At 37.6% G+C, this 19,993-nt stretch overlaps 1 protein-coding gene across 1 annotated transcript in view; it reads right to left on the bottom strand.

The window, feature by feature from the left end:
- TSHR (thyroid stimulating hormone receptor) overlaps positions 1-19,993 on the bottom strand; it is a 52,844-nt gene that overhangs the window by 23,729 nt on the left and 9,122 nt on the right. Inside the window, exons 3-7 of the mRNA XM_063290185.1 lie at positions 15,141-15,215; positions 12,933-13,007; positions 9,113-9,187; positions 7,497-7,574; positions 2,892-2,960 (exon numbers count right to left, since the gene is read on the bottom strand). Coding sequence (XP_063146255.1) covers positions 2,892-2,960; positions 7,497-7,574; positions 9,113-9,187; positions 12,933-13,007; positions 15,141-15,215 — 372 coding nt within the window. The remainder of the gene's footprint in view (positions 1-2,891; positions 2,961-7,496; positions 7,575-9,112; positions 9,188-12,932; positions 13,008-15,140; positions 15,216-19,993) is intronic.

Raw genomic sequence — 19,993 nt, 5'->3', positions numbered from 1 at the left:
TTTCCATTCTACATCCAGTGCTAATCTAAAGATCCTGCTTCCACATATATTCACAGAAGTTATCAAGAACAAGTTGGACTGAGTAAATATGAGCCCCCACCTCTGGTTAATAAATCATAACTTCTCCTCCAGGAGCTCATGGAATATCTTAAGATACCTTCTATTTGCTGGAAGTTTTTGGCAAATCCAGTATGCCTCATTAACATGTACATTAAGTTGCCCAAAATGCAACTCTGAGGAAGCTGTTTGTTGCCACTCCCACTTACTCTTTCCCTCTTTCCCTCTTCTCCACCCAGGGAGAGGCAGCATGGATGCTGCTCTCTTCATCAGGGCCATGTGCTTGGGCCTTGATGAGGGATTCTCCCCCTTTCTTTCACACAGCTCTTGGCAGCTGTAGGGCTGAGAGTTTAGGGCAAGCTATGTAATTAGAAAGAAAAGAAGAACAAAGGAACTTCATCTTTTCCCACCAAGATGGATGTAGCAGAAGCAACAAAGAATAAAGTCAGTAAACTTCTTTTTACTTCTTAACCTAATGTGTCTAAGTGTGCGATTCTTTATGCTTGGGAGGGCTGAATGTGTAACATCCATAACCTGTGTTTCTCTGGCATGCTCATTGAAGCTATCAAAGATAATTTTCTTTTTCTGTGCCAGCTTCTAAGCTGTGTTATAAGCTCTGCTCCATTTCAGTGGTTCTAGCAGGCTGCTGAATTGGCTTCACTATTGATGACCTCATCAGTTGGTGTCAGCCCAACAAGGTAGACCAGACTAAGAAACCAATGTCATATGCGTCAGGACTACTTGTAGTGTAACAGCTATAGTTAACAGAATCTTGCAAGTTTGAATACGCTTCACCCTCCCTCACTTTATCTTTGTGTGAACTAGGGAGGGGCCTGAGATATTTACTCAAACTAATTTCTTGGCCTGGGCTCAAGCCCCTCTTTTCTGATTGTTCAAGGCCATTCCTATGCCCTCTACAATTGGAGATCTCATTGCCAAGATGATGGTCCAGGGAGAAGGAATTGAGGTTCTTGTGGACTGTACTGAATGTAGGGCATATGAGGCATTCAAACAAGTTCACAAAGCAGCAGGCTTAGGCATTTTTGCCTCAGCACTTGCCTTTGTAGCCACTACAGCTATGTTAATTTGGGTGCATAAGTGGAGGAATTGCTTTCAAATGAGATTTGCATCTGAAAGAGGTATTCACCAACTTTGCCAAAATAGTTGAGCAGTTGCTGATACAACCTGGGATAGTCTTCAGTTTCCAGCTTAGCCTTTGGCAGCCAGAGCAGCCAGAGTGGCAGCATGTCATGGTCTATGCTGAGACATTGGAAAGTTGATGAAAAGTCAAGAATTAATCTAGCACCCAAGCTTTTTGTGAGGCAAAAGTTGCTTGGGAAATCTACTGATGCCATGCTGGTGGAGAGGAAAACTAAAGTGAAGTGCTTACTATCAGCAATATTGAGTACCAAAGATACTCATATAACTGGCTTTCTTTGGGTGAAAGAGCAACCTTCATGCATAAAGGCAGTAGATGCTGGGGGCCCCATGACTGAAAGGAGATAAGTCCTAGGATAAAACAACCCCTAACTGACATCACAATTTCTCAGGTTGCCAGATGACCTCAAAGATTTTGGGACACCTGGGAATGGAGCTGCAAGAACAGGTGGGTGCTGGAAATAGATAGCAATATGGTCTGGAATATATATATTTTTTGTGACCTTCCAATGTGCATTAGTACAACACCTTGTTGATTTTTTATTTCTCCAGAATCAAAACTAACTTATTTTTAAATCTATTTCTAAGGAGTGCTAACATGCTAACAAGTTATCATGCCTGAAAAGAAATGCAGAAGGTGGCTATGTCCAGCATACATCTTTCTGAGCGTATTAATTCTTATCTTCCGTAAAGAATAAAAGGAGAATAATATATCCTTTTCATGGATCTGAAAGTCGTTATTAATTTTTATCCATGGTTACATTATATGTTATCCCAGTGACTAGGCTAAATTAAATGAACCATCTGCTTCTAAAAAGAACGAAATCACAGTACTGATCAGACATATGTAAATTTCAGTTCTACATGGAGAGTTTTACCAGTATTAGAGGACAAAAAGGTATCTTCTTGCCTTGAAAACATTCCTAGCAACAAAGTTTTACCCAGAGGCATTGGTATTCACAAAATTCATATCAACATCATCCTGGAAATAGAATTCATATGCTTTTAAATTTTTTCTGTGTCTTTGATTACTTTCAGATAAAGTGAAGAAATTATATTTCACCCAATTAAATTCACAAATAAATTTTCAGCAGTTTGCTTCTTCGTGGAAGATGATTTAATACAGGTAGTCCTCACTTAATGACCACAGTTGGGACTGGCAACTCCATTACTAAGCAATGTAGTTGTTAAGCAAGATATCATGTGACTGCAACTTATGATTTTACTGCTGGCTTCTTCATTGACTCTGTTTGTTGGAAGCCGGCTGTGAAGTACACAAATAGTGTCACGGGACCATGGGATGCTGCAACAGTCATAAACAGCCGCCAGTTGCAAAATGCCTAAGTTTTGATCATGTGACCATGGGGATGCTGCGATGGTTGTTAGTGTGAGGACTGGTCATAAAGTTACTTTTTCAGCACCACTGAAACTTTGAACAGTCACTAAACAGAGCAGTCATTAAGCGAGGACTACCCATATTCTGGTTCAGAGAATGAGAATTTAGGAACTCCCCAGCTTGCATCTCACTTTGACTTCCTCAATCCCTACACCTAACATAAAGAATTAACACTGACTTACGTTTCACCATTGTAAGGTTGCAGTTAGAGAATATTTGTGAGTACTTATTTTGAGCTGTTAAAGTACAATACAAATGCTATATTATATTATTTACTTACACAGAATCTAGCTTAGTTCCATTAAATGCATGGGCTTCTACCACTGTGAAACCATTATTGTAGAGTTTTCTGTTAATAAAAAAAAAATGCATTATTAGTGGGTTGTATGATGAAACGGGTTTTGTGTTTCTATGCATATTTTGTCCCAAATAATTTTAAATTCAAAATGACAAAATCCAATCAGTACTCAGCACTATCTTCTATGATTACGTACACATGAATGTCTGATGTATCCCTTTGTCCTGCGGTTCCCGACAAAATAAAACAAAATGAAATAAAATGCAACTATGTTGTAAGAACGATCATGAGATGGCCGAGAGCCCATCATCACTTCCACTGCTATTCAATGTATCTCCCTAAGTTTTCAGAAAGCAAGGATGCCATAGACTTGAAATCATAGCCATGAAGTCACCCTTTGCTATTAACATCCATACCCTGTTATTGTTGTTTGCTGCTGCTACCACCAATTCTACTAAGGTTCCCTGTATAATTTCATGAATGCAGTGAAATAAACCCTTGATTTAGTGAGGAGGGGGGAGGGGAACAGCTCAAAATAAAGCCAAAAGTGTATTGAAATATGACTAGGAATTTCTAAGGCTAAAACCACACTTGGACAGGACAAAATTAGCTTCACTGATAATAATGATAATTACAGCAAAGCCCCAGATTTAGAGTGATATATTGATTAAGGCAGGGTTTCTCAACCAGGGTTCTGTGGAACCCTAGAGTTCTGTGAGGGGGGTTCCCTGGGAGATCACAATTTATTTAAAAATTTATTTCAAATTCGGACAACTTCACATTAAGGAGGTTAGCGTCATTATTTTTAGTTTAAGAACACTGCTAATGCATATATACAGGCCTACACATGAAACGAATATAATAATTTTGTAACTTCTGGCCTATATTTGAGCCTGAATGTGCAGGGGTTCCCTGAGGCCTGAAAAATATTTCATGGGTTCCTCCAGGGTCAGAAGGTTGAGAAAGGCTGGATTAAGGTGTTGGACTAAGAGTGGAGAGTGCACCCTAAGCCATAGAAGCTCACTGAGCAATTCTGGGCCAGTCGCTCTGTCTTAGCCCAACATATCTCACAGAACTGCTGTGTGGGGACAGATAGGAGGATGGAGTACTATGTACCCTGCTATGAACTCCTGTATAAAAAGTGGAATATAAATCTAATAAACAAACAAACTATTGTGATAGAGAGCAGTGGTCCACAATACATTATTCTAAGTCAGGGAATGTGCTTGATTTACATGGCAATGATTTTGGATGACAGGCTGGTTTGTAGGAGTGTTGGATCCAGTTGCTTAGATCCAGCAGATTTTGTCCATTAAATAAGAAGTCTGCTAAACTGAGGTCCCTAAAACTAAAGGAACACTGTACTGCAAATGAAAATGATTAATACAGTGAAAATACTTAAGGGTTGTATATAAATTTGCATGAAATGCTACTATGAACTTGAACATGAAGAAAAGAGTATAAATACCTACACTGCCCATCCTTCCCCTCTGCCAGTGAGCAGAAAAACCACCATTTAAATTTTTACAAAACACCCCATAGTGTTGCCAGAAGCACTATGGGAAATTAAATGGCATCTACTAAAATGGCAGCATAGATAAATAGGAAAGCACACTGCTTAAAAAAGTTTCAAATCATAGGTATATGGAAACCTGAATGTCTATTATTAGTTTATCAAGTTTTTATTTTTAACTTGATATATAATACTATCTACAGTATCCCTGTTTAAATGTTATTTAAAGCCATTATCTTAGCAGTTAGTTATCTCCTTAGTAATTAAGTGAGAAGCAGAGCTTAATCAAAGTAGCCTAGCTCTGCCCACACCACAGCAACTATATCACTTAGTCCATGGGTACATGACATTTGAACCTCCAGACCTTGCTGAACTACCTCTTCCTTGCTAGTAAGCATCTTTCTTGGTTATTTCAGCTGGGAATATTGAGAGTTGTGGCTCAGCAACATCTGAAATACTGTGATATAGCAGCATTGTACAATGCAGATAACAACTAGCATTCACCCTTTGTTCAGATGATGTCAGAGCTTCACCCAGGGCAAACTAATAAATCTAGAAAATGAACCAGCATTGAGGAGTAAGCAGTGGAAGCAGGGCCGCAACTGGGGGGAGGGGCAACCGGGGCATGTGCCCCGGGTGCCATGCTGGTGGGACGCCAATGAGCACTGGGGGGGGGCAAAATGAGTGCTGGGGTGGTGGTGCCAAAATGGGCGCGGAATCCATGTTTGCCCCGGGTGACACAGACCCTAGTTGCAGCCCTGAGTGGAAGGGTCAAAAACAAGACCCAGATAGATAGGTTGCTTTTACACAACAAGACACAAGAAGCTGCTATAATGAAGAAAATAACTGTAGTACAGTATCTACCAATCCGGCCCACTCTCTATGATAGCCCTAGGGTTTAATACTTTTTTTTCCTCCCAGCCTTATGGAGCAACAGACTTCTTCCTGCTTTGGGTATGGTGGGCACCTGCACATTTCTTGGGTGAAGCTCAGCTATGACAGTTTCAGTCCTCATTCCTTCTTCCTCTGTTTTCTCCTCCCCTTTCCCCCTTGGACCAGGAGGTATCAAGACCACCTTCCCCTTTCTCTCCCTTGTTGTTTGAAAAAGGATATTTCCATTTGTTTCCAACTGTTAATCAACTGGAATTATCAAAGATTTTCCCTTTCAGAGACCCTTCTTCCTGCTCATGGATCTCAGGAGGAGGAATTTCCTTTTCTTCTTCAGTGGAGGTCAGAGACAGTTCTCCGCTTTCAGGAGTTTCTTCTGTTAACAGATTGTTCATATCCTGACTTTCTGTCAGCAGTTCCCCTTCATCCAGGCTGTTCCCTTGATCCAGAGTGATCCCCAGCTTCAAGGGAAGGTCTGTTCCCCCCATCTCTCATACTGGTCATATAACTGCCCCTCCCCATACCAGCCCCCCAGAACAGAAACACAATGATACAGAAAAAAAAAATAGCAAAATCAGAAAACACTGTATATTCCTGAAAGTCCCAGGCTATTTCCCCTATCCCCCCCACCCGCCAAATAGAATAGACTAATCTTTGGCAAGGTCCATCTGGACTCCTAAGAAAATTCAATAGTCAAGCCAAGGCAAATTTCTCTAGCTCAAAATAAATGGGGTTCTGAAGTTGTAGAATTGCTGTTGAGTGGGGATAGAAAGAATTTTGAAAATTGATCAGCAAATCATTCAAATAAACCATTAAAAATTATTCAACAGCTAATAAAAATATCATTAATTAATCTCATGGAAACTTGAAGACTTCCAGACAATCCAAACTTCAATAACTGATAAGTTGCCCTTGATGCCAGAATCCACCATGGTCTACAGTTGTATTCCAGGGCCAGGCTAGGCTTGCATGACTTAATGCCAATGCATAGTATTGCATCTCTGGGCTCTGCCTAATTTCTGTTTGTCCTCACTGTGCCCTTTGAGATTGGGACTGATTCAGTTTCCAATAAGCCAGATCTGAAATGTTTGGGGTATCTGCTTGCAACTCACCCATCCCCAAAATTAGAATACTCTGGTGATGTTTTAAAAGGGCACTCTTCTATCTTGGCAGGCTACTCCTAGATGAAGTGGCCAGCTTTTGTGTACACTGGTACAGCTGTTCTTAGGCAGACAATGGTATCTACCAGCTCCTAGCTAGAGACCCAGTTTGGTATAGTGGCTAAGGCATCAGGCTAGAAACTGGGAGACCGTGAGTTCTAGTCCCACCTTAGCCAGCTGGGTGACCTTGGGCCAGCCAGTCCCTCTCTCTCAGCCCTAGGAAGCAGGCACTGGAAAAACGCTTCTGAAAAACCTTGCCAAGAAAACTTCAGGGACTTGTCCAGGCAGTTGCCAGGAGTCAACACTGACTCGAAGGCACACACACACAAAAAGGGGGTGAGCTCCAAGCTGCATGGGCTCAACATCTGAAGGTTCTGAGATGTACAAGTCACACTGAGCAAGAAAGCTGAGGATTTTGTGATGATTTCCATTATATCTGACAAGAAAGGAGTTGCTGGGTATTGGAAAGCTGCTTCTGCTTCCTGCTGCTGCTGCTAGTAGATCTTGGGTGTGGTCAGGATAATCAGCACAGCTAGTGAAGGTAAATTTTGCCCCACTTGTTGGACTAGTTGATCAATAAACTGGCTTAACTGGTCCATCTGGGTCATCATCTGCTCCACATATGGGAACAAGGTGTTGGCAACCTGATCAACAGATTTGCAATGGGGTCAACAGCCGTGGTTTAATTCTGGAGTCTTGAATGTTTTGGCCTTCCATGAGATTGGGAGTAGAATGATTTTGCTGTCAGAGCTTTACCCAGGATTTAAATCTGATGTCTCTGTCTCTGTCCTTATGTGATCACAGACTTCTTTCTGCTTGTTTCTTGGCCCTGCATGTGCAAGGTACCTGAACTATGTTTTGATAACAGGTCCATCTGGTCTCAGACTCTTTGCCATCAGCCCTCATAGTTCATACACAACTATGTATCTTTTTTATTCAAACTATTTTCTAATATTACCATTTCAGAATGGATGAAACAAAATAAAGCAAAGCAAAAAAAAAAAGTATTATGGAAGGATAACATACAGTATAAGGGAGTCATTACATAATCCATGGAATGCATTTGAAGGCAATGAACTCAGATATGGATTATCAGAAATTTCACTGTGAAAAAAGACAAAAAAGCTTTAGCGTTACAATAAAATGCAGTTAATATTGCTATAACGTGTGTGTGGGTGTGTAGCATTTATTTTTTTTATACTGTAGGTTTGCCATTTGTCATTATATAATCTCCATTGTTGTTGTCTTTGGGACTCAATTAAAAGTGCTAATTTGGATGAACAAAAGCTTCAGTAATGCCTACCAAGAAAATCTGCTGGCCTATGTTTTACTGTGATTTTCTAAAACTAACAAAGCTTCTGCATAACCTAAAGTACACATTTCACTCCTCAAAACTTTCATTCTAGACCACTCTGAGATATATGGCTCTGGAGACCACTGGTCACTTGGAGGCCATTGATTACTAGTTCCTGAGTTAGAGCATCCAGGAGATATAGAATGTCTCTCTGGAAAACTCTAGCTGAAACTGCAAAGCTGCCATCAAAAATAACCTTACATAATCTACTCCTCTCTCTTCCATTCTGTTTAATAAAATATAGACGGTATGATCTCATTGGACAGCATGTTTCCCTGTCTCAAAATAATTTGCAAATCAATAACTATGTCTTGAGCACCTTAATACATTTACCATGGTCTAAGGGTTTTATAAACCAGAATATATTTCAATAATCTTAATATTGAGGGTATTATTGTATAGTCATTTGTGCTTTGTGAATGTTCACTGTTAATAAAATAATTGTCACTGTCTGTGCTTTCAGAGTTTCATTTCTTTCTAACTTCACCGTTTAAGTTCTCACAGGATATCTGTATATACCAACAACTTAGAATGATGTTTTATGAGTGTACTGAAGTGGATTCCAGTTCAGAAAAAGTTATCCATAATAACTACATTAGTTTTTAAGCTGGCCGAGGAGTTCTGGGAATTGAAGCCCACACATCTTAAAGTTGCCATGGTTGAGAAACACTGGATTAGTACTTCAAGGGTTAATCATTCAGCCTTGCTTTCTTCTGACCTCTATCTACTTAATGAAGTTCTGCAGAGGGAGCTAGTTGACCTCCCTTTCCTTGTTAGGGGGAAAGGGGCTAGGAGTGCACCCTCTTTCTCTCTTATTCACAGGTTAGCCCCTTATGATTTACCTACAGATAAGATTGCCATTAATGTTGTATTATTTTATGTTTCCATGGAGAAGATTAGAATAGGTACAAGGCTTTTGTTTTCAATAGCAGTCTCACATTTCATAGTGTATAATTTGACCTCCCTCTTTGGAGGATTCCCAGATCTTAAAAGTTAAGGCTTTATTGTTACTTGGGATAATTTTTCATAACAGATTTTAAGAGATTAAGGCATTTCATCTGTTTCTTATATTCTTATATTAGATGCATTTTAAAATATAATTTTCCCATCTTGAGAACTTATGATGAAATAAAATGTTTAGAATTATTTATTTTTATTATTTTAATTAAAATAATTACTATTTCAGGAGATAAATCAATCTCCACCCCCACCCCCCTCAATTTCCATCTTTAAATGGGCCACTACTTACTGATGTTTGGTCCTATTACTTTGGGTGATACATACTTACAGAAAGAAGTTCATATTTATTGAATTAATTTTGGTGAGGTCAGGAAAAACACCAAGTCCAGTATTCAAGATCACACTAAAATAAACAATGAAAAACAGATAGCAGGAGAACTCAGTAATGTGCTTAATACAGAAAACAATTCATTTATTGCACTATAGCCTCAGCACTCTTTGTATTAATAGTGCCTACAAAAATCAGGAATTTATATATGTACACTTTTGTAGATCATCTGTTAGACTGATAATTAGACAGACAAGCAGGATATAGGATATAGCATATTTTAGTATTAATAGTTTAAAATAATTGTACAAAACTACATCTTACATTTGTTTATATAAAAATAGTGGAGCTACTGTATAAACTTTTGAATGGTGCTGTGTTGTGTATTCTTGGAATCAACAAACTGATTTGAGAACTATCTCTTGAACGCTTCTCCTTAAAGAAGTCCAGATCAAGATTGAGAAAACTTAATTTTTGCAATAAAAGTGCAAAACTTGAGTCCTTGCAAAAAAACCCAATTTGATCTTATTTCTCCATTGCGATATTAGAAATTGACTTTCCCTGGGATGAATTATTTAAAGCTAATTCTAAATGGAAGTGTCCCTATTCTAGCTGTTTTGACAAATACTGATAATACTGGTAACACAACTAAGTTGTGAGGTAAATGGAGTTCCCATTTCAATAAGGTTCATTATACTGTGGTCTATAATTAAGCTAATGATCTGGACTAATGAATATGAACACATGGGTAGCAATCAACTAGGTGTCATGTCCCCCGTTGCAATGCATACATGCATCACAACGGGGAACATGCCTTTCCAGAGAAGGGAAGGAAAGAGGAAGGAATTAGTGATAATCCTTTAAGCACTAAAAGACAAATACCAATAAAGGACAAAGGAACCATACCTTTGCCCTGACCCGAGAAGCCATCATCCTATCTCCCTGACATCTCTGCATTACCCCGGGGGACACACCTGCGCCGGACACAGGAAGAGGACAGAGGTGATCAGCGCTAATCCCCCTGATCGCCCATCGAGACTCCGGAATCGCACCCTGATCACCCATCAAGACTCCGGATCAGGACTTTGGGACAATGGGGGGTGGAGAAGGACCAGGTTCGCACCGCGGGTATTTACCGGCTACCTCGCACACCATGTGCTCATTCCCGTCTTTTTCTGTGTATGCATTCTATTCCTAATAAACCGGAAATCCTTAGCCCTGACTAAGTGAGTCTGTGTCTCTTTGGGAATAAGGCAACCATCACACTAGGTTGCAGTAGGTTGCAGAAAAGAAAAGCCTAAAAAAAGCAGATCTTGTTTCATTGTTTTCTTTTATCTCTTTCAAACTATAATAAAAATCAAAATAGTAAAATTTCGGCTTTTTTAGACTTACAGTCTGCTTTCGGTATGATTCTCAGAGAGATTTGTTCAGCTAAACTGGTTAAAATTGTGTAAGTCGTTAAACACCATGTGTTTCTCACTCAAACACTGCAAAGTACTACAACAAACAAAATTGGGATAAAATTAAAGGGCAAAGGAACTAAACCAGTGGCAGATAGTCAGAGATGTGCACCTTTTCAATTAATATTTACATGTCCTGAAGGGAGAATTGTTACCAGTGCAAAAACGAAGTATTTTATCAAGTTAAGCTTGACTAATGGGGACTACTTGGACACATCCTTGTGGTTTGCCTTTGTCTTCTTCAATGTTTCTTTGACTTCCTGGTCTAACCTAAAGCCCTGTAATTTCCTGGTAGTCTCTCCTGGTAGTACTAACCAGGCCCAGCCCTGCTTGTTCCATTCTCAGGCAAGGTCAGGCAGACGCTTCCAGATTCCATTTGCAGGCTGATATATTCTAATTCCCTTGTATGTTGATGATGTAGTTTCATCTTTACAACCATGATTTGGTCTGACTAGGATGATAAAACGGATGATATAGATAATAAAACTAAAGTTTTATTAATTTTTCTGAGAATTTTAGAGGAACCTAACTGTGTAATACATAAAATAGGAATGTGGTCTTTGATCAGTTTAACTCGAGCCTGTTGTATTACTCTAATAAGTGTAATAAGATTCTTAATTTCTGTAACTCTTGGCTGAGTGATAGTATTAAGTATTTGCTGACTCTTTGCATTTTTAAAATTTGCTAATAGGTTATCATAAAAGTAACTGAGTGAAGATTATGTTAATAAAATTTATTATCTGGATGGCTTTCTCCATCAAATTACATTAGATGGATTTCATGCACTGGAGTTTAATTCTCCAGTGCACTGATGATACACATAGTCAAACTGAATTAGACATTTGATAGAGAATGTGATCCCTTGTTTAATTTAGAATTCAAGATTGAATATTTCTTTTCCGAGTGAACCCTTAATTTTCTTAATCAGTATACTGCATTCTGCTTTTACACCCTGCAATACATAAAGGCCATTATAAATACATTTTAATAGGTAATATGTTTTTTCCTTGCAGAGGCTAAGTTGACTTTTTGCTCCTTATTATTTCAAGATAATTCTTCATCATCATATATTCCTGAAGTTGATCTTTTGTGGCCTGTTCTTCCATCTCAGGTGAGTTTTCTGATAACGTTGCTGGAAGAAACTAATCAGTAGTATATTGAGAGTATTGTAAAATTGTGGTGACTGTTAGGAAAATAAGCATAGTGAAGCACTCTGCATAGTGAAGAAATTTAAATTATGGTTTATTATTATTTTTTAAATTTATAGCATTGATTTCCCAGGTCTCTCAACTGTTTAGAGTAAATCATAAAACCAATACATATATATTAAAAACTATCTAAAACAATTAAAATAAATGATTAAAGCTGATTTAAAATGAATCACTGGGAGCTGGGCTGCGTACAAATTATTATCATTATCGTTACTGTTATTGTTATTTTCAGAGCCCATTTTTTATGATGAAAGAGGTAGGTCCCTCAACTCAGCATTGCACAAGCCTTCAAATGGCCTTTATATTATACCTTAACAGATTTGAGTCAAGTATTTTTCCATTCGTTCTCTAGCCATTTATCTTGCTCCTTGAGGTCCTATAGTTCATTCAGCAATAAATCATGGGGCCTTTTTTCTACCAAGTCAGAAAGGCCACTTAGAAGGAATTGTCTCAACTGACCTAGCAAGTTAGTCCCCTGCATTAATAGAATCATCAATAAGAACTATCACAAATTCTTCTATGATCTCTTGGAAGCCAACTGGATCCTGTCGTCTTTTCAGACAACTTGTCCTAACTGTTTTATTGCCCCTACAGAAATACAATATAGGCATTAATAAACTAGATGATAGTCCTTTCATGACAATGGAGAGATCAGAGGTATCCCCGTCCATGGAATGTTTCTTGGACAGAATAAAAGATTAAATTGAACATCTCATCTGCCTTAAGGTTAACAAATGGGGATAGACCCATGGCGTTCATGGTGCCAAAATTTCTGCCCCACTTGAACCAGTCTCAAAGTGGATATTGAAATCATTCAGTACCTTCAGTCAGGGATTCTGTAACACCAGCTCAAAGGTGTTACCAGTCCAGTCAGATTCCACTGGCATTCACTATCGATGTGCAATATTTAGAAAAGTGTCCAGAGCTACTGCTTTGCTCACTATACTGTTGGTGGCTCTTTAAAGAAGTCATGTTTTCTCTTGATAATGAAGTCTATGCAAATTAAGATCTCTAATCTAGAGATTACTTTGTACCTCAACAGATACTGTTGCCTATATTCCATCAACTAGAACGTACATGTAGTACACTGACATATACTCAGGATGCACTTAGACAATGATTTCCTAAAATTTTGTTTAAAATACTTACAGATATTTTAGCAGTGGGAGATTCATAAAGGCTTGATTATCTATGTATCTCAGATGTTTAGCATTTCGAATTTCTCTGTTGAGAACATAAAACACATTTCCAGAAAAAGTATTAATGTTTGGATTCTTGTTTATTTGTGAATTAAACATATACACAAAATATAGCAATAGATTCTGGAAAACATAACCCTTACAGGATTTATGGCTTGTTAGCTAATGTTTTGTGCAAAAGATAAAAATTGGTTTCAGTATTTCAGTATTATTACCTCAGTAAGACTAATTCTGATTCTCTGGGCTATTTATTTATTTATTTATCATATTTCTTCCCCGCCCATCTCATATCAGAACAACTCTGGGTGTTCTATTGCAGAAATTAACAAGACTTTGATTTGCTTATTGAAGTAGATATTAGCCCTTGTGATAAAAATCATACTTTAGTTACTGAATTAATTAGGGTCACACCACAAAAGTATTCAGTCAGCATAATGCATCCTCATGAATCTGATAAATAGATGATCTGCAGGGTTTTAGCTATAATTATGGGTTCAAGGGAAAGAAATACTATATTCATTAATAATTTAAAAATTAAGGAAGAGTTTATTTAGTATTACCATATAGTTGGATTCCCTTTGACTTACTTGTAATGGTATTACCCATGCAGAGACAGCCAATGCTACATAATGAAAAGAAATAATTATATCTGACTACCAGAGAGCCAAGAACTAATAATGGGAGATGGGTTTTTTTCTTTTAGACTTCTTGATGAATTTACTTGTCTATAATTTGGAGTAATGTGTTGGACTTAATAGTTCTTGCAGTGTTTCTTAAAACCAGAGCACTTCAATCTAACTTTCTATGAGAAACAATTTCTCAGACTTTGATACCTTGATATACCTTAAAAATAAATGCTAAATCTAAACTTTAAATAAAAGTCATATAGTTTTCTGTTGTTTGACTCCACCCTAAACTGTTTAAGGTTATGAAAATTCTGGGAGTTGAAGTCCACACATCTTCAAGTAGCCAAGGTTGAGAAACACTGTTCTAGGGAATAATTACAAAGATGCTAGCAGATTTGAACTAGCAGGAATGGTTTCAGAAATTATGACTCAAACTCAGAAAAAGTGACCCATTTCTTTCATCATAGAACCACACCAAGCCAGTCTAACCTTTTAGCTTTTTATCAGTTAAAGTTAATTTTTATTACTCCCAGTATTAACTGACTAAAACTACGGTTGAATGAACACGTTCTTAGGGGTTCATATTCTTGGTCAGAAGCAAAATAAAATAATTGTGGAAAAAAATGAAAGAAAACCAGCAGTGTTATGGCACTTTATTAATGATACAGACTGGCATTTGTGTTTTAGACTTCACAGTTACCTTTCAGTATTCAAATATGTGCTATGCCGTAATTCACAATGAAATGTGTTCTTAAATAGTATTTGAAAAAAAAAACTTTCCCTGCAAAAATGTTAGGGATTGTTTACTGGAAAATAAAAATTTCTTCTTAAATAACACACATGCAAAAAATTCCCACTGTGTGTAAATCTTACATGCAGTGATTAAAAGTTGGGTCTAGAAAGACAATGGTATAGAAAATGATAATAAATAAATATGTATATTGGGTGTGCTCAGTTCTGAAGAAACAGGTCTCAGTGAATTCAGAGGGACTTCCTTTTAAGTAGATTCATGTAAGATTGCCAATTACAGCTTTAAGGACACAGTTCCCAAGGTGAATTGTAGCACTTTTAAAGTACACCTTCAGAACTGATTTACAGTAGCCAGTTCACACAACCAATTTGATTCATGACATGTGCATATATTTATATATGTTATATTTTAAAGCCCTTCTACTCAAAAGACTTATCTCCATTCTGCCCAGAATGGAGGACCAGCACCTTGGATTGCTGCCATACCAGAAATGATTGTATGGATGGCCTTTCCCAACCTGAATTGTGAAAGATAGTTGTTATGAATCAGATTTCACAACTTGGGCTAACGTGAACAAACATATATTGTCTATGGGTCCATCAGCAGCCTTCCATGGCCCACTGAAAATGGTATCATCAGCTGACTCATGCCCAGAGACAGCTACAGGGTGAAACAGAAGGGCATGAGAAAATTACAGAACTTTTGAGTAATTTCAAAAATAAAATAAAATAAAATAAAAGATTACTGCTGGATCTGGAAGGATTTATTTTCATCTACTTACATGTGAGTGACTTTGATTAAGTTGTTGAAAGAATAAGCCTCCAACACCTGTAGCACGGTATCTATGCTGATATAGCTACATATAAGAAAAAGAGAGAAAAAAAGTTCACACATCAAGACAGATGACAAGCCAAGAGAAGAGTTTGTTATATATGGGCAAAATGACCAAGCCATCATTTGGAATACAAGTGAAAGACAAAAAATGGTTCTCCCTTTAGATCTCTGCCCTGGGAACCTAAAGGGCAGAAGAGCTGACTTATATCCCCTCTGAATATTCCTCCTAAACAAATGCCTATCTTATTTTTTTTCTTTTAATCTGAAAGACCTTATTTCATTCTTACTGGCAGAATAGAAATGGTGTACATTGCAGTGGAGGCAAAACTAATACCCTACTCCAGGCACTAAAGAATCAGCCATATGAGATAATATAAGGAAGGGAACAGTCTCTCTCTCTCTCCTGAAGGACACTTCAGGGATGTAGGGATGGGGCTAAATGACTTCTTATGGGAAGCAGGGTTCAGAAAAATTAAAAGGCATCTGCCAGAGTACCCTTATTCAATACACAGCTTGCTATATGAAGTACCTTCCTGAGAAGTACATCTCTTCAGCATACAAGCCAATGTTTGCATCGAGAAGAGTCGCAGTGCATCTAAAGCACTTCAATCAACAGCTGTTCCATTGCTTTTATTTATTCTTTGTGTGAAGTAAAATAATTGCAACAAAATTAGTATTACTTTCTCTTGGTTGCATTCAACAACCACTTCTTTATATGACAGAGCTAGTAAAAAATATTCCACCTCTAAACTATAGCCTCCCTCCCCCTGTAAGCCAGGAGGATTGGAGAAGCCTTGGGTGCAGATTTCGGTGCATGCAGACTTATTTTCAGTGTAAAGAGAGAAGGAAAATTTTACAAGCAGCTTGTAAAACACTAGACACACTCTGTTCAAATTATTTTTAGACTTACATATTTTAATTTCCCCAATATTTTTATCTCAGCTTTGAAAGACAGTGATGGGAAATTAATATTCTCAAAAAAATCACCATGAAGTACTAAAGTCTTGATCATAAATATCAGTGTTCAGTTTATAAGTGCAATGGATCTTGGTTTTACGTTTTCAGTATCCTGTAAAAAAAAAAAACCTTTTATCCCCTATTATCTCTTGTGTAAATATTATGGGTGATTTTTTATTTAGTAATCAATTCAGTAAATACATCTATAACTATCCAGAGCCTCCCCAAAACGGGTGATAATACACAGATTAGCTTTCCATTACACTGGAATCAAGGTACCAGATAAAATGATACAGTAAATCAGTACATCAAGTTGAACTTCAAGATGCATAACTAAAACTCCTCAGCTAATCCCTGTGAAAAGGTAGTTACCAAATAATCCATTGAGCAAAAATATATCCCATAATAAATTAGTCTTTAATGTGCTAACAAATTCAAACAAACAAATAAATAAATACCAACTTTTGCTGTTTTCATTATTTGTATATTTATTCATTTATTATGTTTATGTGTTAGATTTATATCCCATCTTTCCTCCAGGAGCTCAAGTTGCTTATATGAGTATCCCCCTTCATTTTGTCCCCACAACAAAATTCCAATAAATTAGGCTGAGTTTTATTTCAAATATTATTCTGCATTTCTGTTAAAAAGCATGCATAGCAGCTAACGGAAGCAAAAAGATTCAAAATATGTCCTTAAAATATCATTTCTGAATGGTAAAAAACCAAATAGGAAATAAATAAAATGACCAAAAGTCTTGGGAAAAAGCCAGATCTTCAGTCTAGATCTGAAAATGGAGAAATACGAGCCTGGATGAGACTCAGGTGGTAAAGTCTTTCACAGAATGGACACCAATGACCATGAAGGCCTTTTGCCATCAGGTCACTATTCTGGCTTCAGTAGGGAACACTGGAAGAGAAGAAGCCTCTCAAGCTTCTCTTAAAGGCTGGGAGATGAACACAGGAGGAACTGGTCTTTGAAGTGTTCTTTAGGATCTTAAAGCCAATAAACAGCACCCTGAAGTACATTCAGAAGTAACCAACACAGTTATCTTATAAATTCTAGTTTAAAGAGTTCAAGGGCAGCTCAGTGTGGAAAGGATTATAACAATCTACAAATGCTGAAAATGTATTTCATTTCTAGCTGGCATTTTTCAAAAGGTGATAATTCAGTCTCCTGGTAACTGTGTGGCAATGACATTCTAAACGGCCATCAAATATCTGGTGATTAAGTGGGTTGGTGCTGCATAAAGAAGCATCCTGCACCAGAGACAATGCTATATAAAACATAGAAATGAATGAAAAGGGTCTATAAAGGAAGTGAAAGTAAAGCAGAAGTAGGACTAGGAACTTTACAGTCACCTGTGTTAGTATATATAGCTAACAAAATATGGTTAACTGAGCTAAAAAAAAGTCTGGTTGATGCAGAAATATGCACATCTCAGGTTTGCGGCTCCTTGGCCACTGATCCAGGTCACCAGACCACAGGTTTCAAGCCTCACCCCTTTTTCAAACATGCATCAAGTTACTTTGAATTGCTTTACTCCCCCCTCCACCCCATGGACAGCAATGTAGTTAGCATATTTCCAAGGAGGGGGACCGGAGGGCACTGGGGGGATTTTTTGTCACTAAGATGAATAGCTTAGAGTTGTACAGTTCATGTGGCTGTATACTGTTTCCTAATGATATAAGTGAAGCTGAAAGACGTTTGTTAACTAGAGATGGGGTGCTCTCCTATTGAATATCCCAGAAAGGAGGGAAATTACCAGTTGTTTTTCCACTATGCTTATCTAGTTCTTACAGCAAAACTATCAGCGCATGATGCTACAAGGGGTTTTGTTTTATCAGCCAGCTTGCTGTAGAGCAGGAGTGTCCAATCTTTTGGCTTCCCTGGGCCATACTGAGTGAAGAGGAATTGTCTTGGGCCACACATAAAATATATAATATTGTTAATGCATATAAGTAATAAAACCATTTATTTTTTATATTTTTATTATAAAATTAAAAAAAAGAGGGCAACATAAAACTAGTGGGATATTTGACCTTGTTTTTGTGAAACGAATGCATCAATGTCTGGTTCAATGAAAGAGGTTGCAATTCTCAGTGAGTTCTCAAGGTGCTCATCAGAAATTTTAATTCTAATTTTATTCTTTGTGTGCTTCATCCTTGAAAATAGTTGCTCACAAATGTATGTGCTGCCAAAAAGCGATGTCATGAATAAGGCGTGATTGTGAAGCGAGGGGTATTTTTCTCTGGGAAGATACAGTAGGTCTTATAAAAGTCCAGTAGAGAGACATGGTCAATTTTTTCTTTGAGTTGAATGTCTGATTGCAACTCTATGCATTCCATTGGAAAATTTGGAGGTAATGTAGTTATGTCAACTGAAAATGGAGTCGAAAATATACCAAAATATTGATGATTTTTCCGGAAATCTTGAAACCTGTTCTCAAATTTTTGTATCAAACCAAAGAGCAAGGCTGCATATTTCTCGCTGTTCACAGGACTGTATTTAGCCAACGTATTAAAATGTATAAAATTATTTTCGATAACTTGAGCTTGCCATACTTTAAGTTTCATTTCAAAAGCTCTCATGGTTTGAAACATTGCAGTGATAAGTTGGTTTTCACTTTGAAGATGCATGTTTAACTCATTTAAATGAGTGGTCAAATCCACCAAAAATGCTAAATCTGTGAGCCATTTTTCATCTTCAAGTTCTAGCACAAATTTTCTTTTTGATTCCACAAACAACTTGATTTCACTTCACAAATCATAAAATCTTTTCAGCATTTTACCCTGACTCAGCCACTGTACTTCAGAAAAGTAAATTATGTCCCCATAATCAGCATCCATACTTTTAAGTAACTCCTGGAATTGGTGATGATTCAATCCCTTGGCCCTTATGAAATTCACTGCTTTGATGACACTTTGCATGACATTATTCATTTTTAAAGCTTTTGCCCATAAATTTTCTTGAAGTAGAATGCAGTGATACTTCATCAAACATGAGTTGCCGGCACCCCTTGCATCATCTTCTATCAATTTTGTAAGTCCTTCACTTTTACCAACCATCGCCAGGCTGCATTACTAGCTGTTCAGGGCCACATGTGGCCCTTGGACCACGGGTTGGGCATGCCTGCTGTAGAGCCTGACATTGATTAGGGCTGCAAGGGAGTGACTGGCTCAAAGTCACCCAGTGGCTTTGGTGCCTAAGGGAGGCCTAGTACCTGCATCTCTCTGCTCCTTATCCAGCACCTTAAGCACTAAACCACACTGCCTGTCTGTTTCTCTCTCTAATAAATATTTAGAAGTTTCCACCTTGCTCTAGAGTGGTAACCCTCAAGGGAGATACATTCAATAATACAAATCAACATGAAACTTTAACACAGCAACACTTCATAATTATGATAGCTATTATCTATATAGAGCTATACTCATAAACCAAAACATTAAAAAACACTAAGATATAATCAATAAAACTCATATATTTGGGTACATTCTAGAGTTCTTTCCTTCCCCCAACCTTTCTACAGAAAAAATAACATCTTTGGTTTAGACCTAACCTATGCTAAAAAAGGGAAGAAAGAGGGGATAGCTTTAGAATGCTTTCTTCAAACAAAAAGAACCCAGACATCCTTGTTCAATCAATTTCTTAACAACATGCAGGACCACTGAAGTAAGCCACCAACACAAATACAGAGACAAGTTGTTGTTTATTATTACAGAGGGAGTATTCCAAAAGTGATTGACCTAGGACATTTGGGGGGGGCAAAGTCTGTCTGTCTGTCTGTCTATCTCTATTACATTTAATTAATTAATCTTTATTTTAGAAAAATACAAAATATAA

Source organism: Candoia aspera, chromosome 1 (genome assembly GCF_035149785.1).
Source record: "Candoia aspera isolate rCanAsp1 chromosome 1, rCanAsp1.hap2, whole genome shotgun sequence".
In the NCBI taxonomy this organism is placed as follows: Eukaryota; Metazoa; Chordata; class Lepidosauria; order Squamata; family Boidae; genus Candoia; species Candoia aspera.
Note: the sequence above shows the minus strand (reverse complement) of the source record. Positions and strands in the feature narration are given on the sequence as shown.